Source organism: Leptosomus discolor, chromosome 2, assembly GCF_034619465.1.
Source record: "Leptosomus discolor isolate bLepDis1 chromosome 2, bLepDis1.hap2, whole genome shotgun sequence".
Classification (NCBI taxonomy): Eukaryota; Metazoa; Chordata; class Aves; order Leptosomiformes; family Leptosomidae; genus Leptosomus; species Leptosomus discolor.
In genome coordinates, this window is record NC_141392.1 from 101,022,491 (window position 1) to 101,043,996 (window position 21,506).

General features: G+C 41.3%; 1 protein-coding gene across 2 annotated transcripts; it reads right to left on the bottom strand.

Moving 5' to 3' along the window:
- Window positions 1-2,320: 2,320 nt before the first annotated feature.
- LOC104346270 (elongin-A-like) lies at window positions 2,321-20,478 on the bottom strand. 2 transcript variants are annotated; one of them, XM_086482494.1, is made up of 11 exons: window positions 20,401-20,478; window positions 14,018-14,074; window positions 12,097-12,209; window positions 10,304-11,000; window positions 8,736-8,835; window positions 7,723-7,896; window positions 7,031-7,128; window positions 6,032-6,212; window positions 5,423-5,543; window positions 2,682-2,800; window positions 2,321-2,540 (listed from the first exon to the last, which is right to left on the bottom strand). In XM_086482494.1, exons 1-11 carry the CDS (start codon window positions 20,476-20,478, stop codon window positions 2,479-2,481), a joined length of 1,800 nt encoding a protein of 599 aa, XP_086338620.1. In that variant the 3' UTR covers window positions 2,321-2,478. The 2 variants fall into 2 exon arrangements, with proteins under 2 accessions (XP_086338620.1, XP_086338621.1); XM_086482495.1 differs by lacking the exons at window positions 2,321-2,540; window positions 2,682-2,800; window positions 5,423-5,543; window positions 6,032-6,212; window positions 20,401-20,478 and adding an exon at window positions 16,562-18,002 and having other exon boundaries at window positions 6,239-7,128; window positions 10,304-11,009.
- Window positions 20,479-21,506: the final 1,028 nt, after the last annotated feature.

The following is a 21,506-nucleotide window of genomic DNA, read 5'->3' on the forward strand; positions in this document are numbered from 1 at the left end:
CAGGCTTGGGGACGAGTGGCTGGAAAGCTGCCCGTCAGAAAAGGACCTGGGGGTGCTGGTTGACAAGTGGCTGAACATGAGCCAGCGGAGGCATGCCCAGGTGGCCAAGGCAGCCAACAGCATCCTGGCCTGTATCAGAAATAGTGTGGCTAGCAGGGGTAGGGAGGTGATTGTGCTCCTGTACTCAGCACTGGTGAGGCCACATCTGGAGGGCTGTGTACAGTTTTGGGCCCTTCACTACAAAAGAGTCATTGAGGGTACTGGAGCGAGTCCAGAGAAGGGCAACGAAGCTGCTGAAGTGTCTGGAGAACAGGTCTTATGAGGAGCAGGCAAAGGAACTGGGGTTGTTTATCCTGGAGAAAGAGAGGCTGAGGGTAGACCTTATTGCTCTCTACAACTCCCTGAAAGGAGGTTGTAGTGAGGTGGGGGTCATTCTCTTCTCCCAAGTAACTAACAGCAGGACCAGAGGAAACGGCCACAGGTTGTGTGAGGGGAGGTTTAGATGGGATATTAAAGAAAAATTTCTTTACCAAAAGAGTAGTTAAACCTTGGAACAGGCTGCCCAGGGAAATGGGGGAGTCACCATCCTTGTAGGTGTTCAAAAAAATGTGTTGATGGAGCACTTGTAGACATGGTTTAGTGGGCATGGTGATATTAAGTCAATAGTTGGACTTTATGATCTTAGAGGTCTTTTCCAACCTTAATGATTCTGTGATTGGTCATTCAGCCAGGTCTAAGTCCTGAATAGCTCCTCCCAGAAGTATTCTTTACATATGTGTATGACAGACACTGCACTACCTCTCCTACTAGTTGATGCTTGTTTTGATCCCAGAGACAGAGAAAGCACCCCAGTTTCCAGGTCACATCTGTTTTCATCTTTCATTCTTTTTAGTGCAACTGTAACACATGGAGTAAAACCACAACACAGTAGCACACCTGCTGACTTAAAATCCCTCTATAAATAGTGTTTGTGCAAGTTGTTATGTATGGGTGACTACATTACTTGACTGTAAAAGCCATTTTTAGTAGCACTATTTTTGTGCTCTACCTCAAAATTATAGTATGGTGAGGAAATTCACACATAAGGCATCTTGAGTAAGAGACAGCAACTTACCCTCACCCTGTGCTTCAGGAGGAGTTCTAAGATGCCAAATCCTATAGAAGCACAAAAGGAAGAAACAAGACCTACTTGTAGCTACTGAGTGCAGTCTATAGAAAGTCCCTCCATTTAAGCCATGCCTTCAAGGCAAAGTCAGACTTACAATTCATGCAAGTAAACTGGTTTAGATGAAGCAACTACAAAGAAGTACCTCATTTCTAAAAGCAAACCCATTCATAGACTAACACCAAACTGCAGCAGTCCCCAGCTCCGAAAGGACAGCCATTCGAGACGAGATAGCTTTTTCACTTTGAACACAAAAGGCTCATATTCAAGGTTGCAAGCTAGGCCTCTTCAGAACAGGCTGAGAGCAGCAGATCAGAGCATAGCACAAGTTTTCTCTCATCTCCAGACTTAAATGATTCTGCATGAGTTCTACAAGATGACTGCAGCATCAAACCAATGACATTTTTGGTTTCCCTCCCTTCTGCTTGTTCCCAAAAATACTATCTCCCACACACGGACTTCATGCCTTTAGATAGTATCACAAAACAACAGGTCTGTTTTTAATTATTGTACCAAAAATGTCCCAACTAGACAGAGCTGCTGAATAATAACACATGATTTTTTGTTAACTCAGTCATGGCCTGCCCTATTTACCCTGGCAGTATATAAACCTTGCTTTATAAAAGCAATTTAAATTTAAGACACTGTCTTCTCCTACCTCCTTTAAGGTTCATTGCCTAAGTCAAGTAAAAGGGCTGAAAAGCACATGGTGTCCTGAGTAAGGATGTTTCACAGCCCACTTCCAGCAGGTCAGAAGTTAAGCTCCAGGACTGTCTTGTTTCCAGAAGAGAAAAAACTAAAATACAACCAAATCATGTTTTCATAAAAAGAAAAATATAAAGAACTCCCTAGGAAGACTTTTAATGAAATAAATACACTAAGTTTCCAAAACACTTTTGTGGAAGAGACACCAAGACCTCTTTGCAATCATACCTAAGTACACATTGTGGCCATTTCTACGAGATAGCTTTAACCTTGGCAAAATATACTCACAGGTTAAGAGCTTCCATGAAAAGCTTATGCAAACGTGTACCTAAACTGATAAAGGCAACACCTACAAAAGTACATATTAACTGACTTGTCATTAGTGTGTAATGACCTTACTTCAATACATCTTCCTCATTCATGAATATGAAAGCAACAGCATGAAAGGACTTGGGTGTTTCAATTTTTATTGCAAATCATTTGTCCCTGCAATGTTTCAAAACTACTTTAACTAAGCCAAACTGAAAAATGTTTGCATTAAGATTATTTTCATTAGCTGTAGCACGATACACAAATAGTCACATAGGCTTCATGTACACAGCCTCATTTTATCGTCGTCCAGTTCTACTCTTCAATGCTTTCAAAGTTTTCCTCATGATGGGTGCAATTTCTTCAATAATAACAAAAAAAAGACACCAGTTAGGATTACAGCTATGAGCAACTTGCAATGGTATTAACATAACGTTACACATATATTAATAGACAGCAAGTTAAAACAATTATCTTCATAATCTCAGGAAATTCCATTTACTTTTGATAGGCTTCTTTCCATCTTGTGTCATTACGCTTGAGCTAGAACTTCCACTGTTGCTAGCTGGGACTGGATTTGATGACGCATTATTTCTGTGTCTGCTTTCTCGAATCCTTGTTCTTTTAAAACAAAGCAATAAGGAAAAAGTTAGCATTTGATATCAAACTACTACTTGCTCTGGCTCATTTTGAAAAACAAACAAACATTTAAGACTTTATACATCTAAAAATCATAGGGTAAATCAGGTTAGAAGGGATCTCAGGTGGTCATCTAGTCCATTTCCATTCTTGCACAAATTTGCCATTTATTAAGTTCAATGCATCTTATTTGATTTTAAAATTAAATTACCAGAATTTGTAAAAAAAAAATCAAAGCATTTAGCAATACCATTGTGATTCATAATGCCTTGTGCTCTAGTTTGCTCTTTGTGTTTATCTTCCTCTTTGAACACAGCTGAACTGTTAACTAGCTCTCTGACAGAAAATAAGGGCAAATTTACATATGCTTTTTTTGAAGCAGGAATGTCTAGCAAGAGGCACAATAACTAATGCTAAATATTAGGTTGGAATCCTCAATCAACAGGACAAGGACTGAGGCAGATTCAGGTACAGAGATGATTCCTACTGCTAAAGACAGTTTAATCAACACAGCATTAAAGTATCAGTATGACATCACCAATCTGGGCAGCCCTGTATGCCTCACCCGGTCACTGACATCAGATGCCAGTTATCATCTACTGCTGCACACTGAATTGCAAAGAGCAGCCTGGCAGGGATCTGCACATCTGCCATAAGACCTTTTTAGCTCCTGCAAGACCAGCTTCTTACATGAAGATTTCAACTGCACAACTTGTACAATTTGCAAAACCAACAGGTTTTCAGAGGACATGGTCAAAGCAATGAAGTTAAACTCATCATGCCTAAACAAACTTGTTTCCCAAGAAGGCAAACCAACGGCCTTCTTATGGCCTCTTTCATCCAACAGCAGCTCCTCCTAACCTATCATGCTCGAGAAAAAAAACAGGCAGGGCTTTGAGTACATCATTCAGCTACTGGTCCAGAGATAACGGGAGCAAAAAGGACATTTACACTACCTACTTGAAGCACCTAAACTGGAAGGCTGGTCTGTCACAACACAAATACAACCTCTCACGGGGCAACTGAAAGCAAAAGCCTAACTCAAAGTGCCTTAAGCTACTGCCTTGGTGGGGGACAATCTATTCACTGAAAACAGCAACAGGATGGAAAGGAGCTTCCTAATTTCATCAGCTAAAGGTGCAGTTATCAAAACTTCTTAGCTGGTGTAAAAGCTGATTTTAAGATGCTTCTACATCCAGGCTGTCATTCCTGCCCCATACCACCACCATCTTGAGCAGTAAATCAAGACTAGTCAACTAAGTCAAGCTCCTGAAATTCACAGAAAACAGTCTCCCAAGGTTTTGTAGCTGTTTGGGTTCCATCCCTCCCCCCCACCCCCAGTAAACCCAGGTCAGTTCAGTTATCTAATTCATGTGCCTAAGACCAATCAATTATTCAGCACAACTGCAGGCACTGCAGCATCATAACAGAAACAACTTAAAAATTACTCTCCTGATACGTTCAGCTATACTAAGTCAAGCTTGCATCACATTTGTAACTGCTTAAGTTTTATCCTCCCTGTTCCCAGCTATCTGTCACTATCCACTCACATATTTGCCAACCTGCATAACTGTTCCCCAATTCAGATTAATGAAAAATGTTCCACCTGCCGCTCCCTCAAAGGGATGATTTTGAGAGTGCTAGTTGAAGAGCAGCTATGACAACATAGGAACAACCACAGGCAACAGGGACAAGGGAAGGCACCATGCTCACCAGCAGCCACAGCAGAGTGAGTGACCACAGCTTAAGATACCCACATTCAGGCAGTATTCATCTCTCCACAGCTTTTACGGTCCAACTGCTGGCACATGACTCCTTAACCCATGGTGTGCTTGTGAATCAAACTGCTGATTTCTTTCAGACAAGAACAGATATTCAACAGCAAAGAACAGCAGTCTGTATCCACATAGTTCAGAAGGGAAGAAGAGGTAGAGCTGGTGCTACAGCTGGTTCATCTCCCTGTTGCAGCCATCTTGGATGCAAGAGAGTTCATTAGGCTAGCAGGAACAGCAGGACAAACATCACATGTCAGCTTTGGTTCTCATGGCTGTTGAACTACTCTGAACTAAGATGTCAGAAAGCAAATATGGCTTTGTGCTGTACAAAGGAAACATTTGTGGAATCCCGGTTTTCTGTTCCTCCAGTGATTAGTGTTGGCCACTGCTACAGACTGACTGTTCCAGACACTCCTTTAAGCTGCCAAAGCAGAAACCCACCATCAAGAGTATTAAAAGTTGCTGAGATTCACTGTGGTCAGCACGTGTGAAGCTACTAGGCAGGTTTATAAACACAAACCATCAACATGGGAATCTCCCCAGGATGTCAAGCAGCATCAGTGTCATCTGGAGAAAAACAGCGTCCACTCACTCTCCAACTGGAAGGGTGAATTCATCACTGGCACTTTAGAGAAATGTGCGATGACAACGCATACGCAGCAGAGGAGCACACAAGACTTAAAAGGCAAGTTAGTTTCTAGCCACTAGCTGCTTAAAAAAGGAAAGCAAATAGAGCGCTATTTATAACTTCAAAAATATTTTGCCAACAAGCTTTTGCACTGACAAAGACATCTAAAATCAAATTAAAAACACAGTACAGAACACTTACTTGCACTTCTCTATGGGATGAAGTTGGGTGACAGGTCCTGTCCCGTGGATTTCTTGCTGTCGGCGAACGTTCCTGGGTGGTTTTGCTGCACTGGTCATGTAAGCCATTTTTACTTGTCTGCCTAATACAGAAGCAAGAAGAGAGAATGTGACTTTTTTGCCCTTTTATGTTCAAAGATTAGTTTATAATATGGTTGTGTGACAATTTCTAGGTTTAAATTGTGAAAAAATTAATTCAGAAAAGCAGAATGTGTTACCAAACTAGTAACTGAACCATAGCAAATCATGTACAGACTGCATGCGGTATTTCTTCATATTAATTTTCTTACTTGTAATTACATTTGTACTCTTTGCACTGTTGCTTAGAATCCTCAGTCTAACCAGTAAGGTAAGCTTTGCCTACTGTATGCTGCAAATATTATGCATTAACGTATCGTGTGTATTATGCATTTTTTGAGCAACTTGTAAATTAAAAGGAACAGTGTTCTTTCTTGACGACTTCTCCTAGAAGCACTCAGTGCAAACAAATCACTAAATCCTATATATTAAGTGTAAAGAATAGCAGAAGAGACCAGGTTTTATAAGAGGAAAAGCTAACCATAGATTTTACCTTTTGGTTTCTCAGACTGAGCTGAAAGAATATTTTTTGTAAGCACCTTCAGTTTTTCTTCTCTCTGTTTAAACAGTCTCAAGTACATTTCACGCCAAGACTCATATTCCAGGAGGGTCTCATTTTTAAAATCTCTCTGGCAGTGTTTCTTCCACAAGTGGTCAGACTCTTCTACAAAAGTCTAATTTGAACACAAGATATCTTAAATCGATGATTTAAAAATAACATTTTCAAGAGTACCCATTAGCTGAGCCCATAGACAAAGCCCGATTCCCTGGTAGAGAAAGGTGAAGAACAAATCCCACCACACATGCTGTCACAGGTACCCCCAACACAGAGCATGGCAATACCATGCAGAGATACTGACTTTGCTCTAGAAATCACACAGCTTCAAAGAGCAGATCTCTGTATTTGAGTTAATGAGCCATGCTTACAGGCTAGGCTTGTGTTTCCAGTACAGGCTCAGGCCCCACCAGCTCTCAACTTTAGGCATGCAGAGAAACGGCCAACTTGCACTACGAAGTGCTACACGCTCAGAACCTCAATGTCCAAGTGCATCATGGAGTTGAAGTCCTAACAGCGTAGGCAAGAAACCTACCACGCACATGAAATCTCACCCCAGATACTTCCTAGTTGGTGTGCTTCGCAGCCTTAACTGTTTGTAACTTGAAAACAGTTTGTTCTACTATGACTTTCCCAGCTATTTCAGTGGTAAATACTGTAGAGTTCTGGGGGGCTTTGTTTCCTTATTTTTAGAAACAGAAATACTTTTCTACCCACACTGGCTTTCACTTAGTGATCAGTAATAATTCTCCCAAATGCTTTAAATCCTGACACTTGAGAAAAGAAGGCTTGATAATGACAGCTGAATTCAGAGAAATAAGTATGCAAGACAGAAAACCAGTGTAACCCGTGAAGAATCTTTATCAAAAAGTGTGCAAGGAAGGAAGATGCCTCATGTCCTCCGTGGTTCCCTGAATTTAGCAAGTCAGAATTTACCGGATTACATTCCTCTATTCGAAACAACTGCTCTGGTGTGCAACGTGTTAGCACAGGCTCAAGAATTTCAAAGGGCACACCTCCTACTTCATGTAGTGCTACAAAAAAGGACAGTACTTTCAGTATCTCATTTATTTTACTCAGTGGGTAACACCACTCATTAAACTGTCTAAAAAATACAAGTTAATTTTAGCAAGCACTAACAGAACACATGTTTTGAAGTCAGGCTATGAAAATATTTATAAATCAGCAGTTCCATACTGACTGGCAGTTATAGCTGAGGATGAAGAAAGTATCTTTGAATAGCTATTGCCCCATCTTTACTGATGTGCATCACTCCCCTCTCTGCCTACATAAGGGAAAAAAACAATTTATTGATCATTCATTCTAATTTATGTAAGCAAACATCTTGTAGGGTGAAAAAACCCACAGCAGGCTTTCTGTCTTATAAATTATAGGACATTATATTTTAACTAAATTTAGAACTTTAAAAAGAGGTAAGCTTTCAAAACAAAACTACGTTGTAGCATGGCCACAAATCCATTTTTTAAGTGCCTTTCAACCTGCTCCGAGTCACCATTTGCAGGGAGGGGCAATATCTTTTAGTAGGCCAGTTGTTGGTATGGAGAAAAAAAAAAGAAATCTGATACACTTTGAGGCACAGCCTGCTACAAATCCCTTAAGATACTCACAATCAGTATTATTTTGAAGCACACGGATGCACTGTTCATACAGCGTAAGCATCTTCGAAAGACAGACTGTTTTAGAGCCAGAGTAAACTTGCATTTTAGAGTTCAGTCTCCGTCCTGTGAATTCAGCCACCTCACTGACTTGCTGAGGTGTTTCTACAGCAGGTGCTAGGGAAGCTGCAAACAAAACATCAGGCAGGTTTCCTTTACCTCCTGATGTTTTACAACGCTTTAAACATACATCTTTGAGAGAAACACAGCTAGTACGACATATGTATATTAATTTTCCTTAAAATACAAAGTTACTGCATTACAGTTTGGGGCCCTTACATGCATCGTATGTTACAAAAGTCCATTCATCATCCAACACCAAGACAGCATAGATATTGCAAGTGAGCTGCAGTAACTCAAACGAGCCTTACCTTATTTAGCTTGGGTCTACATGAGCTATATTCACATCTAGATGACTCTGCTACCAGTTTACAGTGCATTACTGATCTTCCCAAGCTCTCCTAGCAAAGCCAGAAGCTGCAATAGCAGTGATGTTTCAAGATCAGAGTGATACGAAACTGAAACCTCACAAGAGCCGATAGGGGAACCACTGGCACTTTGCGTCACCTACCTATAAAGGTACTAGCAAGTCCCTATGCTGGAGCTAGACCTAGTGCTTCCTATATTTGTTTTACCTAAGATAATTTCCATTAAGGCTTTGACTGCTATAAGGTATAGACAGGTGTCTATGGAGCCTGTAAAACTACCACCTGATCTATGCCTTCTCTACAGCTGTGGTAACCTTCCACAGTATTTCTTTATTCAGCAAGCCATAAGAGGGAAGCCTTTGTAACTCTCTTCAGCTTCAACATCATTTCTACAGATGATAAAGTGAAGGCGAGGCACTTCTCTGCCATGGAAAGATGAGCTAATATAGTTTATTAGGAAAGGGGATAAAGATGTCTCTGCATAAATCTGTAAAAACCTGCACTATTTCACATTTATCAGCCTTGCATACTACTTACCTTTGAAGTCTGCAGCATATGGGGGAGATGAGATCGAGATGCCTGTCAGAAATTTAGGCAGTGGAGTATTAAGAAGATCTTGGAGGGATGCCACCTTGGCCTGTGCACAGTCAAGGAAACATTGCTTCAATACTACAAATTTGGGTTTACTGAGGCTTAAAATAAGCTTATAAAAACCCAACCTTAAACAAACCCCAAAGTTAACTAGGATAACTAGAATTATTGCTTTTCTGCACTAAAATTTACTCAGTGGATTACTTTTCCACATACCCTTTCATACTCCACTTAGGAAGACTACATCACAAAAGGAACTTAGTGGAACATCTGCAATCAGTGCACAAAAAGAGATTAAAGAACAGCGTAGATGTGCTCTGCTAACAGGCTTTCAGGTAAATCACTGTTGAGGTTAGAGGCATACAGTGAATGAGACAAAACTGCAAGAATACAAAACCATAATTAAATGTTTAAAGGCAAACTAAATGCCATCCTGAAAGGCAAGAAATACCTTCACACCTGGTCCTACTAAGTCTCCTATATTGTGCTGGATAAGCCATTTGGCCTAAAATTTTCACAGATAGCCCCTTAAAAGGCGACTTAAGGATGCAGCAGTCTGGTAAGCACAGGTCCTTACAAATGCTCAGCATTATGTGCAACATCTAAGTTGGGTCTTGGGTGTCCTCCAATTGTACGCCAGGCACTTACAGCCCAAAACTTGCATCTCCCTGAACTTCATTTCAGTATCTCTAATAGCTTTTCACAACTGCTCAAACATCCAAGATTTTTCCTCAAACACTTTATACTATAGTATCATACACAAGCCTTTACATTAGTATTTCTCCATTTGGGACAGAAGATACCACATTCAGATTGCAGATCTTCCACAATCAGTAAAGCCTGGAGTTTTCACATCACAGTAAAGATAAAAGACTGAAGAGACCTCTAATTCCCAGTGCACAAAAGGGCTTCATTTCAAAGGTATAATTAATACACGTTTAGATCTACCTTGGCTCAGAGGAGCTACTTAAGCTTCTTTCACTTCAAGGGACTAGGTAGTTCACATTAAAAACATGTATAAGCTATTTTTATATGCAATACTGTGGTTTACTTCAATGCATTAAAAGAAGAAAGTTCGGTTCCACTGCAGACCTTAACATTCACTGTTAAAGAACCACAACATCTGAGAAAACAAGTGTGCTACACACAAACAGCTCCTACAGTTACAAACTAGGCTGGTCAAGAATGGAAGAAGGGGACTTCTCTGCAAAGGTAAGTACCTTTACTTTGCAGCTAATAAGCAGATCAGCTGATATGGATCAAAGACTAGTGCCGTATTGGAAATCATCCTGAAAATATAAGTCAAGTTGATTGTAAACTGCCAGTATTTAATAAACAATAATTTTTTTGCCCCAGTTATTGCAATTATTGGCAATTGCAATGCAGCTGGTATATCAGAGCCATGCCTTCTGTTGCTTAAAATAAATACAGCTGAATTTCAATGAAAGTAAAAGTCCAAAGCACTTATTCACCTGCAGTTTATTTGCTATTACTCCAACAACACGGTGGTTTACCTTTTTATTGGGAGTTTCTGATTGATCACCCTCACATTTTTTTACATCTTCCACTCCCTCTTTTGCATGAGAAAATGTTGAAGTCTTTTGTGGTAATGAGCTGTTTTTCTGTTCACTGCACTTCTTTGGCTGTTCACCTGTAGGACAAGCCTTCCTCTTTCTTTTTTTGGTAACTTGATCATAATTAAGATAAGATTCAAAAGACATAGTAGGGGGCTCAAATTCCTCATCGCTAGATAATTCAGCTTTGCTTTTTATCACAAGTTTTTGTTTTGGTTTCTTCACATGCTTAGGATTTCTCTGTTTGGAAGAATCCTTACTAGGCTTTTCCTTCAGGGGTGATAGATCTTTATTGGCTGCAGCAGAATGCTGCTTTTCTGAAGCTTTCTTGCTGCCTGTGGAGGTTCCCTCTTTGAAGTCACTTTCTTTAGCTTGAGGATTGGTACCCTGGGAAGCATGCTTAGAACCACTGCTGCTACATTCTTTATTGTCACACTCTTTTTGAGACTCAGAACCTCTACTTTGGTGGGTCTTTTCACTACAAGTACGCTGCTTATGCAACTTTTTAGAAGTGAGAGCGCTATTTGAACTTCTGGAGGCCAGTACTGATGCTTTGGACTTCTCTGAAGGCTTAATCTCCTTGGAAATGGAAGATTTTGTCTCATCTTTTTCCTTTTCAGTATTTTGTTTTCTTCCTCTACGACCACTGCAACATTAAAAAAAAAAATAATCACAGCCCATGCTACATCTGATGCTAAATTCTTGAACAATCAATCTTTTTACCTATATTAGTATAACCAAAAAGCATTAAATCACACCATCAATCATAATTTTACAAGACACGGAACTGTGCTCTGCTGTGCTCTTATTCTTCTGTTACCAGTACAGAATCCCAGAGGAGCAGCTCTTGGGTCCAGCACAGCTAAACACTGCAACAAGAATTGACAGCAAGACAAGTGGAGAGTAGGGACATAACCACCAGTAGGAAAACATGCCTGACAGTACTATTTGCTCATAACATGCTGGATACCACTTTTTATGCAGCTTTCCCTGCACACTTTATAACACAGACATGCTACTTGAAATAACTAGCAGACAGAATTTATGACACAGATTACAACAGGTCAGCCTTTATGCTTTGCTTATCACTGGTTCTGGTATTTCAGTTTCCTGTTTCAACAACTTCATATTTAAAATGCACTATTCAGTCAATCTGGCTTTCTCAGCTCAACTGCCTCAAACTGTCGGAGGTCTGCAAAGCATCCATGGCAGTGGTGGCTGCTTCATTCAGAGAAGAAATCTCATCTCTTCAGGATGACTCCTCCAATATGGGAAGCCCCTCTCAGTCCACAAGAACATATAGGGAAGCCCCTCTCAGTCCACAAGAACATATAGGGAAGTCTTCTATGCACTCAAATCATTGGAGAGCTGCCTCATTTAACCACCACCTCTGGGAAGAAAGAGCAAGCTTCCCACTTCCCTGAAGAAGTGCAGAGCAGTGCCCATCATTGGCTTAGTCCTGCTTGCATCAGCTGGGACCTAAGAACTTGTGCCAGATAAAAAAAAGCAGCAGTGGAAGTCTGAGAGCTGGCTGGCTAATTGACCAACATTGGTTGCTCTGACTTGTTTTCTGATAGTCTATAACTGAAAGACTCATTTCTTCCATTCAATTTATGGATTTGTCCTAATGCATATTTGTCATTCCAAACACTTTCCTAAGCTTTCCAAGCTGCATTTTATAAAGTTATACGACAGTATAATTAACTTTTAGAAAAAACTTAGTTCACACCTACCTTTTATTTTCTGGAGGAATAAGTTTTTTCCACTGTTTTACCAGGGTTTTCGCTACATTCCCAGCAGTGGCATGTTTCCTAAAACTGTTAACTGTTTTGCCTATGCCAGTTTCCTGTTGAAGATGGTGCAAGAAAGATGGGCAGAATAAATCACAACTAACATCCCAAATAAAATCTTCTCTAAATCTGCTACAAACAACATTTAGCCTAGTAGTCAGAGCAGTCTTATGGCAGCTTAAGAAATAAACATACTCTTTACACCACAAACAGAACCGAAGGAAAGGTAGATATTTATAACCAAATACAGGAAACAAAATGCAGTCTTAATTCATAAAACTAAGATAAGTAATTTTCCTCTATTAAATGTATGTATTTCAGGAATTTCACTTGTCCCGAATGCTTATGCCCACAAAACACATACTGCTCCATCAAACCAGATTAATCAATCCAAATTCCCTTTAGGCTTATGCAGATACATTTTAGCAGAGAACACATAGAATGGAAATATGGTAACCTAAAATGCATCTCACTGAGTAGCAGCATGGGGTAGAGGGGTCAGAGAAGCACGAGTTCATATAACTAAACTCAGTCTCAGTTTCAGCCACAGAAAAAAACCCAAACCCTTGCCATTTAAAACCTTCTGGTTCTTGTTTCCCCAGTACAATTATTTTCACATTACCATTGTGCCTTCAGGTTTTGCTCTAGTGAGTTTTACGTTCTTTAAGCACACCTATCTTTCAGACTTTGAGTGTATATAGAATTACAGGTGATTTTTTTTTTTTAATCCTGTATTATCATTAATTACCCCTCACTTTAAGATGCACATAAAACTTGGAATTCACTAGGTTAGCAGCAACCTGTTAATGATTTTGCTAACAAGCAAAATGATACTCCTGTGAAGCCTGGGCAAGAGTTATACACATGCTATTCCCTCAAAATTAGCTCAGACCTTAGAAAGAAGTTCCTTAAATTCACTTTAAGGATATTTAGCTTCTATATAATTTGAGCAATACTGGTTTGGTAGGTCAGTGTACTGCAAATAGAGGCAAGAAATATGGTGGGATTATTTCCTAAAGCTATTTATGTTCTTCAAATGCATTAGAAATATGTGGAGTCCTCAGCTGTAAGATCTCTTTCCTCTATTTGACTTGAAGGCTTCCATCAAAGTCTGTCAAATGTAAAACATGCAAGTTTGCTGGGAACAAGCTGTCTGCAGAAGACCTTTGTCATTTTGAAAAATAATTGCAGTATGAGATTATTTTGTTTCCCAATAAGAATATATAAATATTGCCGTATTCCAACAGAAATCTACCTGTGTTTAGGCAGGCAAATGCCTGTGCCTGAATAGGCCAGCCAAATATCTTAATTATCATATTTTTCTCTTACTTTTCAAAGAATTCTCTCACAGAAAGAGTTCTTTGTGAGAAGGATTTTTCTTCTTCCCAAAATACAGACACATTGCTCATAATAACTAGAAGCTTCATAGACCAGTGTGAGAATTTCTACTTGGGATGCCAGCTGCTTAAATGTGAGAAACTAACCTTGAGCTGCTAATAAAAGTCACATGATTTAAACAACTGACCTAAAGAAAGGTTCACCCATATTTTGCTTTCTCTTAAGCACTGACTTGGAAGCAGTGAGAAGAAATCAACCCTGAGTAGCAAAGTGTTCTCTATAGGCTCAGACTCCTGCTCAGTACTATTGCTGTTGGCATAATACTGCGTTTGTCAAGTTGTATGCCCAGCTTCCAGCTGGCTTTCAGAAAAGGCACCATGGTTCCTTGTACAGAGCTCTAAACAAATCAGGATTAAGAGTCAAAACTACAAAACACAACAATGTTCACTGCTTCTATGACTGCAGACCCCTGACATTTACACAGGAATTCACTATGGAAGAGTTTAATGTATTACTGGTCACTTACCACTAGAATATCCAGTGATATATCCAAATCCTGTAGTACCTTAAGTGCTTTTATAATCTGGAAGGAAACATTAGATTATTTTTTTAAACAAATATTCATAAATTCTATTCTGTTTTTCTCATCCACATGTTTAATCAAAAAATACTCAATAGTGTTAAGAGGAATATCCAGTAACTCCAGGAAAATATAAGTTCTCCTTTGCTGCACATCAGGGCTGTGCCTGAAGTCTCTGCTGTGAACCAGTACAGTTCTGCCAACCCCCCAATTTCAGTAATACCAGAAAATCCAGTAGGTATGAATTTACCACTACAGAGATTACATTGAAGATCAATAATACAGTAGTACAGGCTACATATGTATGCCCACACTCCTTGTGTAGCAGTGACTCTCATTTGTCACAGAACTGACAGAAAAGCTGCATTATGCAGAACCACCATGCAAAAATAAGCAGATCTCCCAGTCGGCAGCACCACTCTATCAGCCTAGGCCAAGAAAGGACAACAGAGCTGGTGGAAGCACAGTTTGCAAAAAAAATTAGGTTTGAAAACTTAACTGCAATTTGTACATCAACAAAATGAGCTCAAGCTAGAACAGCTGTTTTGTTTCATGCTAACAAAATGTACGCTTGGTACAAAACTCAACATCTCCATCAAAGCACAAAAGATGGCTCACCTTCCTATAAAAGGTGCTTTAATAACACAAAAGTCTCATTGATAAGCAGAGCACAAGTTTCTTTGGCAATATAACACAATTTCTTTGGCAATGGGTATACAGCACCCCAGAGCCTTGCAGCTGACCACAATGCAAGCAGTTTTGCCTTATTTTTCACAAACTCCCATGAAGCTATGTTGCACATTAATTCTGTTATCTGCATAACTGAAGTAACAGCATTTCATAGGGCTTTCAAAGCCTGGAATACTAGTCAGGTTTTTCAGATCACTGCCACTTCTAAATGCAATGGCAGGAACCTGCAGGAATGCAAAACAGACTATCCAGAAACTTTTTTAACTTTAATAACAGCTATGCTAACTTAAATAACTGATGAACTGTCATTTATTGTATCAGATATTGCTTCTCAGATGGTGTTGCAGGAGGTGGAAAAGGTATTAAAATAAGTGAGTAGCAAACTTGAAGAAACTATTTACAAATTACACTGGGGGGACATTTTCCCCTACTGTTGTTCTAAGTTTCATTGTTCCTATAGTGCATTAGTAGTGGAATCTCACACTTGACACTGAATTTCATTGTGTACAGTGGGCTCTATCTACAAGTCTGGCATGCAGTTCCTCCTGTAAATCATCCACCCTGTAATAGTGTTCAAGACCCAGAGAAGCACAGGACAAATACTTCACAGCCTGGGAAAACATGAGAAAAGCTGTAACAGCAAGACAGACACCTAGGACCAGAGGTAGCAATCAAGTCTCTCCCAAAAAGTTCAGCTAACTGCAAAACGGCAGGATATCTACAGAAAAGCTTCCTGACCAAAATTTCACAACCAGTACAGGAGTCATATGAAGTTCTGCGTATCTGCCATCTAAGAGTAAGACACTCCCTGAACCAGCAAGTTGCGTTAAGAATATATGTGATAAAGTTAAAAACAATTTTGCATCTCAAGAGAACTACTCTTGCTTCCGAGAACAATACAAGCTTAACTTTTAACTTTTTTTCAGACACTCCATAAGTATTTGCTACACATATGAGCTGAAGACTTTCTCTAAATAATCCCATCATGGAAAAGTCCATTGCAAAGATGCTCAGTAGAAAAAAAAAAAATTCTCGTAATGTTAATCACAAGCGTTAGAAACTATGCTTCCAGGATCAAGTTAGTTCATTTGGGTTTTAATTTTTTAAAAAAAATATATATCCCCATTCATTTTAATTTATTTTGCAACGAAAAAGGAAGCAACCCACTACTGACATGCTATATTGTGCTATATAGAATGATTAGGTATTCAAGCAGTGCAAACCACTGGGAATAAAGCCTATACACAAAACTGTATGTGGAAGAATACAAAGAGATGTTTTCATCAAGCTACAAAGAGAATGGAGGGTTTGAGTGTTTCCTCTTGATGGGTTTTGGGCTAAGTTAACTCATAAAGCCCAGTTCATTTCAGAAGAACGGATTCAGGAAGCAGGCAATTACTATTCATACCACTTCAAACCAACAGGCTAAATTACAAAAGTACCCAGGTGACAAGCATGTCCAAAAGCAGTCAGCACATTTTAATGAAAGACAAAACTTTCAAAGTTTTCTAAACCAACAATCACACTGCTCATTTTCTTTTCTTGAAATGTGCATCATACTTGGCAAATTAAGGCAAACAAGAGGGTTTAATCAAAAAGAAAACAGAAAGCACTGATCAAACACTTTGACAAGCCTTTTAGGAGAAGCGACCCAAATCCCTCAAAAGCAGGGTACAGCTCAGGCTGTGGTGAGATCAGCAGCTATGTATCCACTATCAGCTATACCCTCATGGGAAAACGCTAGTGACTTTAAAAGCGATGGTAAACTTTATAGAAAAATTATGAAGAACATAAAATTACCTCTATATACAATTCCTGGACGATTTTACATAATTTGTAAATACTGATTTCTAAAGAACGATCCAAAGCCTTTAGGATTGTTGTTTTTCCAATAAATGACATTCCAAGCAAGTCCAAGACATAGGTCTTCATGCAACGTAAACAGACAACAGCAGCAGAGCCTTATAGACAAGCTGAGAGCTGGCACACACGTGGCACGCCCATACTGGCACAGGACAAAAGCAAAGGTGACAGCAGGAGCAAGAGCAAGCTAAGATGAAGCGGAGGAGAGAAAGCAGCTGGGCATTGTTGCACAGTCTCCTAATTATTTCTAGCTGAGCCTGGACCCTCCGGAAGGATGGGACCCATTAACAGGTCCCCAGGCCAGTTGCGGTCAAGGGACTGACTCAACATTTCACCACAGTAACTCTCCTGCTTTCTCTCCTTCCCTCCTCACTCACTAGTTGCATCTCTCTCTCAAAGGGATCCCTATGATTATTTAGCTCATTCTCCTCTATAACGCAGCCCATGAAATGTTACCAAGTCCATACCTCCTGGCTGAGCTAGATATCATTTCAAAGAGCACCAAGACTTTGAAGACAACACATTAGAAAAACACAACACATTCCCAAGCAAGTCATTTTTATGCCCTCAGTTTAAACAAAACACCCCAAGAAAACAAACAAACAAAAAACCACAGCTGTTTGCCTAAAAAAAAAAATTGTCTAGTTTTGTTTTCAGCTACTGAATCTAATGATGTCTTTCTGCTAATTAAAGGAGTCTTCTTTCAAACATCTTGTACAACACAGAAATGCAAACACTAATGACACACTTTACCTCAGTTCTTTAGTTTCAGTAAGTTATGCTACCCAGAGCTATAGCCATTCTCTGGTTGTCTTATTATCTTTCCGTCTCAGCAGCGTTATTTTTAAGAATAGTCCCCAAAACAGGACATAATATTCCTCTAATTGTCCCTCTAATGCTATATAGCAGTAATAACACAACCCCACTAAGCTACCCAAAGACAGCATTTATCCCATAAGCCACTATATTGTACTGCAATTTCACGCTCAACTGGTAATACATCAGAGCTCCAAATCATTTTCGGAGTCAATGCTTTCCAAAATACAGTCTCCTATCCTGAGCGACCTATATTCATAGCTCCTAGCTGTGACTTTTCACTGAGCCATGTTAAAACGCATGTTGCTCAAATGAATGCAGCCTAGCACATGATCAAAGTTGGTTTCTAGAAGAGTTTCTCTTCATTTGACAGAAATTACTTCAGTATTTGTACTATTTCCTTACAATGCTTGCTGTCTTCTAAATTAAGAAATATTTGAGTAGCATCATGTCAAGAACAGATGCACGCCAAAAAAAAACAGCACAAACCCACAACCAAAACCACCACTCAACATTGTTTTCTGAAGAGGTCTGGAATTTATTTTTGGCCCGTGCAACTGAAATCCATTTTATATATTGCATCAGGTCCATAACATTGCTACTGCAATCAGCATCGCACAGAAGCAACTCAAATGCCTTAAAAGACTTGCATATATTTATGACAGTTAGTGTCGGCTGAATATAGTTTGACATAAATTTGGCAGTACATCTCTAGCTAAAGTTTCACTGAGTGGCATGGATCATGGCACCATCCTTTAATTCTACATCAGTTACATCTTATATGCAATATCATGTGGCTGCTCAACATATTACTTCATGATCAATGTCAATGAAGACCATATCATTTACCTGCATAAACAATAGCACAGTACTTTTCCTGTCCTGCTGAACTTCCTTAGTTGAGCATCATTCAATATCTAAATCATTAGTTCTGTTCATTCTTTCGTCATTGGGGTAGCTATTAAACCTCACACCAAGAAGCTTTTCACATGAATGATCCATGTTCTGTACCCTCCCTGGCTACTATTACATCTAACAGTATTTAGCAATTAAAGTGCCAAGACAAGTATTAGTCTCAAGTATGGAACAGAAATATTGACACCACCAACGCTTACTTACATAAACATCTATAACATTCCACAAATACCTAAAACTTTCCATTCTGCCTTTAAACATGATAACCATATATTTTCTATTACTAGATTTACCTTTTATTAGCAGTGCATTTAATGACTGACAATTTATGGCGATCAATTTCTCACTTCCCCTAGCACTGTTATCTGTAAATATTTCTATTTCACTAGACAGTTTTACCAGGGACAGCAGAAGTGCTGCAGCACCACCATTGGTCCCATTTTATGCAGCACTTGCTTGCAGCCATGCCACATAAAAACTGCATCTCCTCCCTTAATGGAAGCAAATCTGCCAGGGCTAGTCACATTTTTCACTCAAGTTGAATGTGTTTTGAAAGTTATTGTTTTGGGATCACTGAAAAACTAATTACCTCTGGAATTGTTTCTTTCTTTTCCCTTCCAATCTCTTGTTCAGAATAGCATATCAACACTAAGCCCAAGTATTAAAAATTAAAAGACTGTAATATCTGATCACTTCTGTAGCACAAGAAGAAATTTTAGGTTCATTGAACTGCAAATTAAAACATCTGAAGAAGCAGCTGCACAGATATTTGCATTTTAGACAGATATAGCCTATGGCACTGGCATTCAGGAAGACAAACCATTATTGGCTAAGAAAATCAGTTATTTCCTATATACACACACACACTTTGAAAACACACAGTAGATATGACTGATAACTAAGCTTTTCAAGTTCATTAACTACCAAATACAATTACATTTTACTGCTGCCCTCTGCCTCCAAATACTTCCACAAACTCATATCTACTGTCTTGGAAATCTATCACAGCAAATTTTCTCTGTACTTTCAAACTGAATTCAACACTCAAAAAAAGCCCCAACCTTTTGAATACATCTTCAGTCAAATGTGATTTATTACTTTGTGATAACTTTGTGAGGCCAATTTGGCACATCCTGCTTTGCTTCCATTTCCTTCAGAGTCCAGGCTGCTGCTCAGAGAATGGAGGGTGTCTTCTTTCCCCCTCCACCCCGGAGCCTGTGCTTATCTCCCCGTCTGCCTCCCAGTACCTTGAGAGTGTCAAGCACAGCTTCCATCAGCTGCTCTGATCCATCTCCCCACTGATGTTTCTTGCTTCAAGTATTCCTTATCTAGTCCTTGCAGCTACTGAGCAGCCCCGCTATCCTACAGAGGTTGTTCAATTTTTCAGAGATAAGAGCAGCTTTGCTCTTCCTGCACCAGGAATAGCAACCACACAGACTGTGACAGCTCCCTCTCCTCTCGCTGCACGCCATCAGAACAAAGTGGAAACACCTATTTCACCTAGAAAAACTCTTACGGACGTAGAAATTGGCACTCAGGCTGCTGCATTCTGACCTTCTGGCCACACTGACAAGACCTCACAGAACCGGCGCTACCCGTTAGATTTAACCACGCGCCACTCAGCTTTGGTTGCCCTTCTCCTCCTCACCTGACTGCACGCAGGGCCTCTAGGCCACCCACAGAAAGTTTTAACCCTTACCCACTCGGGAAATAACCACGCGTGACCTGACCGCTACCCGGCCCTCTTTCTACCCCGCTGGGTCACAAGGGAGGGAAACAAAATGGGGAGCCAGGGCCGGAGTCTCCCACGCAGGTTGCCCCTCGGCGGCCCAGCGGGCTGCGCTCAGCTCACGCACCCCGCTCCCCGCTCGGCACGGCCGGCAGCCGGCGCCGAGGGGGCACGGCGGGAGGGGCCCGCGCGGGCCGCCGCTGCTGCGTTACACACACACACACATAAACACAGTTAGCGTTAAAACACCGGGCGGCCTCCCGAAGGCCTCGGGTGGCGGCCCCGCCTTCCTCCGCGGAGCCAGCCCCGCCGGTACCTCCGTCGGCTCCTGCGCGCAGCCCAGCCGCTCCTTCACCTCCAGCACCCTCCGCGCGGCGCTCCGCCCCTCCGCCATAGCACCGCACCCAGCTCCCCGGCCCCCCCGCGGCCCTCTTGTAGCAGCGCCCGCCGCGCCATAGGTGGCGCCGTGGCCAGGCCCGGCTCGGTCAGGCTCTGCCTCAGGGCGGCGACGCTGTCTATCCCCGTCTCCGCCCGTGCCCACTGTTTTCTCGGCTCCCCCACGGGCTTTCTGCTCCTCGCCGGGCCGGGCGAGCCGCCCCGCGCCTGCTTCTGAGCTTTCCCCGAGGGCTGCATGGACGGGGGTCGATGGCCAGGGCCTGGACCATGCCGGGGCCCTGCTGGCAGGCGGCGCAGGCAGCCGCGGCCCGGGCCCGGGCCTGAGCAGTGGGCTCCCGCCTCAGGAAGGCAGGCGCAGCCCACCGGGCCCTACCCAAGGTGGGTCTTCCCTGCCGAGCTCTTCGCTGGTAGCTGCGGCTGGCCTGGTTGTTCGCCACCAAACTGTCATCAAGTAATAAAGTCTACATGCTTTTCTTTGCTCTGCCTCTTTTGACTTTATTTAAAAGTACAGAGTGCGGTACTGAACAAGCACAGCTATAACTGAAGTAGGCCCATGGAGGTGAGTCGGGGGGAACGGCAGCCTGCCCCAAGAAACGCCGTGGCACATACCCGTAACTGCACGAGCAGCAAGGTGGGTTCATCAGTACAGCCATGCCAGCCCCAGGAGAAGCCATGAAGAAGCCCAGGAGAAGTATGGGGTGCACCAGGTGGTAGCTGGGACACCGATACCATCAGAGTCATTTGCACTTGCTCGTGCAAACTTGTTCGGTTACCTGCAGGTAACGTTAAGGTCTGTGGCATTTCTGTTATCTCTGCGTGGCTGTAAGGCTGCTTAGTGGCCACATGAAGCCATGACTGGTGCCCACAGGCACGGTCCTGCAGTCCTAACCTGCAGGTGAAGGTAGCTCTGAGGTTGAGGAGGGCACCCTTTTCTTTCTGTCCTGCCTTATTGACAGCCTGATAGCTAATGCAATTTTTTTCAAAGGGGACAGAGTGCTTTTGGGCCCTGCAACTTTCAGCCTGGCT